Source organism: Centruroides sculpturatus, unplaced genomic scaffold (assembly GCF_000671375.1).
Source record: "Centruroides sculpturatus isolate CEXI.00-Female unplaced genomic scaffold, Cexi_2.0 scaffold52, whole genome shotgun sequence".
Lineage (NCBI taxonomy): Eukaryota > Metazoa > Arthropoda > Arachnida > Scorpiones > Buthidae > Centruroides > Centruroides sculpturatus.
The window spans coordinates 328,632-338,729 of record NW_019385745.1 but is presented as its reverse complement, the minus strand read 5'-3'; the positions used below and the strand labels follow the sequence as shown (position 1 = coordinate 338,729).

The 10,098-nt window shown below is 23.3% G+C and overlaps 1 protein-coding gene across 2 annotated transcripts in view; it reads right to left on the bottom strand.

Moving 5' to 3' along the window:
• LOC111641718 overlaps positions 1-10,098 on the bottom strand; it is a 181,317-nt gene that overhangs the window by 13,703 nt on the left and 157,516 nt on the right. For both annotated transcript variants that reach the window (XM_023387926.1, XM_023387927.1), the window contains exon 2: positions 877-1,082. In XM_023387926.1, the coding sequence (XP_023243694.1) occupies positions 877-1,082 (206 nt within the window). The remainder of the gene's footprint in view (positions 1-876; positions 1,083-10,098) is intronic.

Below are 10,098 nucleotides of genomic sequence, written 5' to 3'. Positions count from 1 at the left end.
AAAAATATAATAAAATAGTTGTATATAATATTCTATCTCATTAAGAATATAATTATCAAATGTATGTAGGAAAGGATAATTTATCTTAATAAAAACTAGTTAAATTTATTAAAGGTACATAATTATCTTTGCATTTCTGGAATTTTTTTATTAATAAAATAAAGAATAACATAGGCTATAATGTAAATTTTGATTGTAGATGATAATAAGAAATGAACAATATCTATCTCCTTGACAAATTAATGTGCCACACAATTACTAATTACAAAATTATTGTCAGATATTTAGAAAATAATTAAAAGATTGTTGTTATGTAATTCATCAAAGACGATATTTCAAACTTCCATTCAAATTACTGATTATAATGATAACTTTAAATTAATTAGTACATTTTATTAGAAATTTTAGAAAACAATATCAAAGAGAGTAAATTCTCTCAAGCATTAAAATCTTTATCTTTCTATACGTTTATTTTCGTATGTGCATTTACAGCAATTCATAAGTTTAGAAGTTGTTGTGTAATTAAAATTCTTTAGTTCAATGAATGTGTTGTATTACATTTTTAAATTTATGGAAATAATAAAATCTAGGAGCTAAACTTCTTGATATTTTATCAGTAATAGTATACTAAAGACTAGATACTTTCAGGGTGTCTAAGGAATTCTAATACCATGCTTCCGGCTATTCTAGTAAACTATTGATTTCCAATCTATGTTACAAGCAATGTCAGATATAGTTTGGTCTGACATCTTTAACTTCATATAAAATAACTTGAAAAGCGAATTTTTTTAAAAATAAATTTATCAAAAAATTATATATATAATGTTTTATCTTTATAGAAAATTATATTAGTTTATTATCATTATGCCTACTTACATCGACATCGATTCCTTGAAGAGGGAAGAACTGACCGGGCGGTTTATCACTTGGAACGTAACGATAAAATTCCATAGCATCTCTATACCACTTTACAGAATACAAAAGATCGCCTTCTAATTCAAAAACACACGTTAATCTAACTTTTTCTCCTACCGCAACAGAACCAGGAACGTCTAAAGAAATTAAACGAAGACACGAAATTCCTGGAAAAAATAAAACAACAAAATTTATAAAGTTCACGAAAATATAATCCTAAATTTAAAATTTTAGTAAAGTTAAATTATCTTAATTGTTTAAATTAATAAAAATCAGTTTAAAAATTTCGTTTATAGTATTATTTATACCGATGCAATAATGGAGTACTTCATGTATTTCGTTGAAAATTCAGAGTTTGACTTGTAATTTTAATTTTTAAGCATTCGAGTGATTATCGAAGATCTAGCAAACTAATTTTCATATTATCTAGCACAGTTTAAGTTTAAAATTACTTTAATTGTTATGAATTATCGATTTAAACTATTTTAAGTGTAATTAGTTTCACTTAAAGAGATAGAAAGAACCAGGAAGGAGGAAGAGGAGGAGGAGAAGAAGAAAAAATTTCAGTTTAAGATAATAAATATGGCAAACAATTCTGATGATTGGGTATTCGTGTCACGATCCATGTTTCTTCCTTCTATCGCTCTGTTTAATTGGACAGACTGAACATATGTCGTTGTTTCATGGTTCAACGATTTTTGCCTTGCGACTGTATTCACTTTAACCAGGATCGTGATAAAATTACAAGTTATTGTATGCTTGTTTCATTGATAAATTTTCTCAATGAAGATTATGTTACACAGATATAATCTTTTTACTGTATACACTAATTTTAATTAAAATTATGTATCTTAAAAATTATTTAATTTTATTTTCAGCTTTACAACTTACTTAAAGCAAGTAGAGTAAAGAAAAATTAGTGATTAGTTTACCTAGTCGACAGTTAGGCTGGTGTAAATGGAATCAAATTAAAGCAAAGTGGATAGTGACAAACAAACCGGTCATTTCGTTCTCAGAGAAGAGCCACATAAATTGAGCTTGACAATGGCATGTTAAACTGGATTGCTGTAGTTAGTTGAGGTTTTTTTTTTCTTTTTGGTGTGTGCGTATGTGTGTCTGTTTGTTGCTTTTACCTTAGAGAATGCCATTTGCGAAAATGAAATCAGACAAAATATTATATTTATATTAAATATGAAAGGGGAATTTTTGATATTTAATTAAAAATATTATCCTTCAGTTACATAAAACAAATTATTTATATTAATTTATTATTATCTAGAGAGTAATATTTTATTTATACGAGTGGCACAGCGTATAGTCACTTCTCATCAATTATTTAGCACTAGAAATAATTTTAAATATTTTTAAAAATAATATTTTATTAAAAATTTTGTAATTTATTTCTTATTTTTACTTTACTGTCAATTTTATTTTATGGATGCAGAAGATGAATTCACGCAGCACTCTATATTAGAGCTTGAGAATCTTTCCCAAACTCAAAATTTATGACGAATAAATTAAAAATTTCTTTACAATTAGAATAAAGTACAAGATTCAATTTTTATAAAATAAAAAAAATTAACTTTGAAGGAAAAAATGAACTGAGATGATCAAAAATCATTTAAGTTGAAACAAAAGTGGCGTTGTGACAAGATAACAGCAATGGTGATAGGAATAAAATAAAATAAAATAAAAAAAATGGAAAGAAAGATTGAATGGAAGAGACGCATACCTCCTATTACCTCGGAAGAGCAGTTTAATCTCGCTTCCTTTCCTTTTCAGTTTGCCATTATTGGAAATAGCTGGTCTTTCTAACTCTCCATATGTCTGGTGTGTGTATGTGTGCGACTTTCTGGTTCAACCGGATACTTTACACTATCTCATCAATCAAAACTATTGTTTCTGAGGTTGAAGAATAAAGGGAGGGACATAAGAAAAACGCACTTTCATATAAAACTCCACGGAAACGGTAGAAAAATTGGCAATATTGGAAAACGAAAGTATTCGAATATTAGGTACAGTTCTTAGACAGGTGATGAGTTATAGCTACGAAATGAAACTTAATAAGAAAAGTGGTAAAGGCATCTTCTTTCTATCTCTCTCTACCTCTTTATCTCATGTGTAATTTGAATTTATAATATATTAATAAGATGTTATTAAAGCAAAATTCTTAATCATTAATACTATTAATTTTTAGATATATAAGTGAGTTTCTTAATTTATAAAGTTATGCTAAATTTTAATTTATATTAAATTGAAAAAATATTTTTTGCTTATTTTTATCGTAATCTTAATATATATAAGAATATTTTTAATTTATTCGTTTAAAAATTTGAATTTGAGAGATTAAAAATAATTCTTTATCCATAAATTTCTGTTATAAAACACAATTAAATTATTATTTTTAATTTATTTAACTCTCTAGAATTTAAATAATGCTTGGATATGGTAAATATAATATAAAGTTAATTAGAATTTATAATAAATGTCACATACTCGACTTATATTTTAATTTATAATAAAGTTAAAGTTCATTAAAGAATTTTATTTATTTCCAGAGAATTTTATAAAGTTTATAGAATAGATTCTTTACATATATGAAAGGGTTTGATTTAATTGTCAATCAAGGAAGCGAAGACAGCTTTAAGTACTTGTCTCGCTTAGATTACCCGAACCGTAATTGTTGAAGTGAATCAGTGAAATGGCAGATTTTTATTTTTAGCAATATGGTCTCTTATGATACATTTGGGAAAAGAATCAACTGTACCAAAAGGTTTGCTAATCAAGATACTCGTCCGTTTTACGTCTCTCTAGGGTGTAAATTGGAGACTGTATGTTTAGTGCACATTACAGACTAAATTATGAGACATACTTCACTGTAAAGAACTTAAAAATAGTAACATTTAACTGTATTTTTATTATTGAAAAAGAAGGTAAATTTTGTTACATACCTTACAATATTTTTGTTTGTTATAATTAAAAATTGCAAGAAAAGAAATGAAAGATTTGCGGATTAATGAGAGAAATAAAAGATAGTGAGAATTGTAGGAGAAAAATAAAGATTTTTGTAAGGATTGGAGGAGCGTAATTAAATGTTTATAAGATGAAAAATGGAAGATTGTAAGGATTGAAAGAGAGAAGTGAAGATGAAAAGATTGAAAGAGACAAATTAAAACTTTATGTAGATTTTAAAAATAAATGGAAGATTTTAAGCGTTGAAGAGAAAAATAAGACATTGTAAGAATATAATGAGATAAATTAAGATTGTTAAAGCTTATAAGAAAAAATGAAAAATTATAATAATTAAGTCAGAGAAATAAAAGTTTTGTAAAGATTGAAGGAGAGAAATCAAAAATTTGTAATTTGAAGAAGGAAAATAAAAGTTTGGATTTTCATATATGATTTGTTTGAAAGAAGATAGATATTGTAAAGATTAAAGAAGAAAATAAAAGATTGAAAGGATTGTAAGAAAAGAATAGATAATCATTGTTTATTACGATAAAAATTTATCGTATTAATTGCCCTTTATTAGTGCTTGTTACTGTTTCCTATTATTTAGAAATCTTTTAGATTAATAATAAATTAATTCACTTATTAATAATATATATTTTAGCAATTAAAAAGTTTTAAAATATAGACCGATTCTAATATATATTTAAATAATAAATCGTCTAAAAAACTTCAAAATGATTTGAAACACGGATAAAGTTATAATATTTTGTAATATATCAGATTTATTGTTAGGAATTTCAAGAGAAAGAATTTAAATTTCGCGTTAAAAATTGCCGAAAAGAAATGATATTTACTTCGCTTTTTAACTTTATAAATTATGTTAAGTATAACTTCAGTTAAATCAGTTTATAATCGACAATTTTCTTTTAAAAAAATAATATTTTATACGTAAACTAACTGAAGAATAAGTTAAATTTTTCCATAAATTACTTTATTTTTAAAAGCGAAAAATGCTAACAAAAGCAGTTACATTTTTTTATATATATATAAAAAATCAAGCATAGTTTCCTTTAGAATATTTTCCATGTTCTTTTCTTATATATATATATATANGGAAAGAAATGAAAGATTTGTGGATTAATGAGAGAAATAAAAGATAGTGAGAATTGTAGGAGAAAAATAAAGATTTTTGTAAGGATTGGAGGAGCGTAATTAAATGTTTATAAGATGAAAAATGGAAGATTGTAAGGATTGAAAGAGAGAAGTGAAGATGAAAAGATTGAAAGAGACAAATTAAAACTTTATGTAGATTTTAAAAATAAATGGAAGATTTTAAGCGTTGAAGAGAAAAATAAGACATTGTAAGAATATAATGAGATAAATTAAGATTGTTAAAGCTTATAAGAAAAAATGAAAAATTATAATAATTAAGTCAGAGAAATAAAAGTTTTGTAAAGATTGAAGGAGAGAAATCAAAAATTTGTAATTTGAAGAAGGAAAATAAAAGTTTGGATTTTCATATATGATTTGTTTGAAAGAAGATAGATATTGTAAAGATTAAAGAAGAAAATAAAAGATTGAAAGGATTGTAAGAAAAGAATAGATAATCATTGTTTATTACGATAAAAATTTATCGTATTAATTGCCCTTTATTAGTGCTTGTTACTGTTTCCTATTATTTAGAAATCTTTTAGATTAATAATAAATTAATTCACTTATTAATAATATATATTTTAGCAATTAAAAAGTTTTAAAATATAGACCGATTCTAATATATATTTAAATAATAAATCGTCTAAAAAACTTCAAAATGATTTGAAACACGGATAAAGTTATAATATTTTGTAATATATCAGATTTATTGTTAGGAATTTCAAGAGAAAGAATTTAAATTTCGCGTTAAAAATTGCCGAAAAGAAATGATATTTACTTCGCTTTTTAACTTTATAAATTATGTTAAGTATAACTTCAGTTAAATCAGTTTATAATCGACAATTTTCTTTTAAAAAAATAATATTTTATACGTAAACTAACTGAAGAATAAGTTAAATTTTTCCATAAATTACTTTATTTTTAAAAGCGAAAAATGCTAACAAAAGCAGTTACATTTTTTTATATATATATAAAAAATCAAGCATAGTTTCCTTTAGAATATTTTCCATGTTCTTTTCTTATATATATATATATATAATTTTTTTTCTTTATCCCATCAGAGCAATTTTCGTATCTCCCACTCCTCTTTCTATTCTATCTTGCAGTAAACATGATTGAAACCATCTGCTATGAATAAATTAAACTGGAGATGGAAAGTTGCTCTCTCGAAATAAATTGAAAATTCACTTCTCGGCTATTTTAATATTAAAATTGATGTTTCTGAGAAATCCTGTTGAGGTACTCCAGATATTACACCTCTTCAGAAGGGAAAAGAACTTAGTATGATTGATGGACATACGGAGTTGAAGGTCAAGCTTTGATTGGTCAAACTTAAGAGAAAAGAGGGAAGAAGCCTTCTGCACATTTTCATGTTAACTAATGAGTTAGTAAATAAAGTGTGACTAGCGTAATTTTGAATTAACTAAAAGCACTTTTAAGAAATTAATTTTCGTTCACGTCTATAGAAATTACTACAAACAGTAAATAAAGCATTTAATGATGGTACCTATACTTTTTTAAAATAATTTCTTAAAGTATAAAGATATATTTATATTTTATTATCTAAATATTCTTTTGTATTCATAAATTAAGTAAAATGCTATTAAATTATATAGAAATTTAATATAGCCTATTCTTTAGTAGTTTTAACTAGATAGCTATGTTTTAAATTGTGAATTAAATTTATAGATTTTTAATATATTAGAATATATAATAAATTTCTAATATTAATTTAATCTAAATTTAATTATTATTTAAATAATATTTCTTTACAATTTTCCATAATTTACCAAGCATTGAAATATAACAAGTGCTGGTACTAATTTTCAAGGTTAGTTTGTATAATTTTTAAACTTAATTTAGGAAATGTATTTTCCTAATTGTAGAAAACGCATAAAAGAGTTAAAATATTACCAATTTTATCTGATGTTTATTTTGAAAATATCCATGTAAAATTCGCCTTAATTTTATAATATATTTTTTAAAAATATAAACAAACTTATTTCATAAATTTTCAATATAAATTACAAACAAAAACTTTAAAAAATAACAGAAAAATATTTGAAATAATAAAATATATTATTTTAAATTCTACAATTCTTCTCATTTTATATAAATAAATTATTCTTGTTTTATAAAATATATTTACATATGAATAAAATTTATTTTAATGTAATTTCTTTCAAAATTGTTTACAATAAGAAATTTTTCTTTGTATAATTTTTGTTTTGATATTTAATAATTCGATAAACTTCTGCGTTTAAAACATATTCATGGAAAATATAATTTCTACTCGTATATTTAAAAATAAAAAATTTTAAACTGTTTTTATAAATTAATCTATTCATTATTCTTTTACAGATATATATATATAAATTAGATTGTAAGAGACAATATTGTTTTTCCATGTATCATATAAGATGCTCTAAATCATCTGGGAGGATGCAGAGCAGGATGCTGTAGAGTAGAATAACGGAATAATCAGAAATTTATTTTAAATATTTAATGAAAGATGTTTTTAACGTTTTTTAAAAAATACAGTTAACTCTTAATTATTGATATTTTAATATCTAATTAATTAAGCTTGAAATTATAATTTTTTACTTGAATTGTTGCATTTGAAAAAATTTCAAATTAATTTTTTCTGTCTGTGTAGAAATTTACTACTTTATTTAAAACATTTTTATTTAATAAATTAATATTTTAAATCACACAATGTTGCTATATTTACGTGTAAATTATATTTTCAATCAGACTTTTAAATTATATATATATATATTAATTTTAGAATTTAAGCTAATGTATAATATTTAAAAAAATAAACAGAAAACGAAAAATATACATTTTTCAATAAAATAAATTTATTTTCCAAATTTTTTAATGTAAATTACAATTAGCATTATCAAGATAAATGAATTAAAAATTGATTTTATAAAAATTACAAAATCAGATTATATAAAGAACAATTCAAAATTTTGATTAAATACATGTTTTGGAATAATTTGAAAATAATTAAAATGAAAAAAATATTATAGAATTTCGCGAAATTTTTAATTATATTTAGTAATTAATGGAATATAGTAAGATAGAATGAGAAATTTTATAAAATGATTAATACAATGTTTAGTAACAATTAACATAGGTTCTAAGGAAAGGAATTAGAAGATACAAATATTCTGAAAAGAAAAAAAACACAGAGGGAGAAAAAAACAAGAAAAACCATAATGCTAAGTAAACAGGTTAATGCTTTTTGATCGATTAACATATCATTTTGACCTATTCGATGACCTATACTTCTGATATTGATTATTGATACCATTCAATGAAGAATTTCCAAAAGATTTTCTTTACATTATCCGAACTTTAATGGCTATTTATAACACACATTTTCGTTTTAAAATTTACAAAATTTAATTAAATTTTTTTACTCAAATTCACGTTAAAAAGAATGTATCATTATCTATAAACATTTATTATTAATTTTTTTTAATATTTTTAAAATGAAATTATTGAAGAGAAAAAGAATTCACTTAATAATATGCTTTATCCGTTACAAGTTAGTAAAAAGAATGTGATTTTTCAGCAAATATCACGCTTTTATAAAGAAAAATGCATCATAATCATAGAGTTCTAGTAAGATAATCGAATTGCTACTTATTCTTGATATTAAAAAAATGAAAAAAGGAAGAAAAAGTCAATGGCCATATCAGAAGAGGAGTAGAGATGATCCCTTATAGAAATAAAGACAACCTTAAGCTAGTCATTATTTAGGTGAGAAGAAAGTTGGCAAGATATCATAAGTACTAAGTGGTGAACTGTCAATAGCAGATCTCTAAGAAAACGGATTGTCTTATTAAACAAATATGAGAAAAACGGATTCGGTTGAGTCAACATCTCGGTTGGATTTCTAGTTTTTGGTTGGACGACAGTAGGGGGGATGATGATTTTTACCTACCATAAACGGTCATCGTTTTGTCAGCAGCCACTGTTTGGAAGGAGGGAGCATCTGCAGAAACTTCGCATCTGTATTCTCCTGCTGTTGAGGATGAAACGTCACGAAGATACACTGTACCGTTGTTAGAATGTTCAATCTGTAAAGAAAGAATAAAATTGTTTTCATTCCAACCGTTAATTAATTGGATTCTTACACTAAATGGAACTTACAAGTAATTAGACATAGAGGAATATTTTTAATAAAAATAAAAGCGTATAATATTACTTTACGAATATCGAATAATTGAAAAATGCTAAAAGTGTAATATTGTAGAAAGTATTTTATTTAATTAATAAACAATATAAAAAGTAAATTATAGCTTGTGCATATATATATATAGTTATTTTAAAAATGATTTTAAAATCAAAATTCTTATTATAAATTAAACAATATATAGTTGGATAATTTAAAATTGTATTAAATTATGCTTTTTTGTAAGAATTTTCTTAAAATCTTAGTCTTTATCTATGTAAATTATACATTAATTTACGGATACCACTATATTATTACATAATTCACTCTTATTATGGATATTATATTACGCTTGAAAGCATATTATATCTATCTATTTATACAATATGCATAAACTTACAAAGAATTGCTTATTAAGCTTGCAGCATGCATAAAGTATAACTATTTTATATAAAATTTAAATAAAATAATAATTTTACTTATATTAAGATAATTAAAAATGAAATCTTCATGAATTTATGCAAGTTTTATGTGCAATAAGCTAATTACATATGATTCTCTACTCAATTAGAAATAGAAAATATAATTACAAACTTATGCAGGAGACAACAATTTAATTAGATTTTATTAAGATAAATTAATTAATTATATATAATTATGTTTATTGAGAACGTCTTTCTGGAATTTTTCTCTTGATTAAGAATAATATAAGCATATTATATAAGCTATATCTAGCTATAGGCCTACATGTTGCAATAGTTTTGCAATATGCATAAACTTGCAAAGAATTTCTTATTAAAGTTGCACAGAATAAAATATAATTTATGTAATATTAGATAATATAGAAGATAATAATATTAATTATATAAATATAAAAAATATAAAAATAAAAA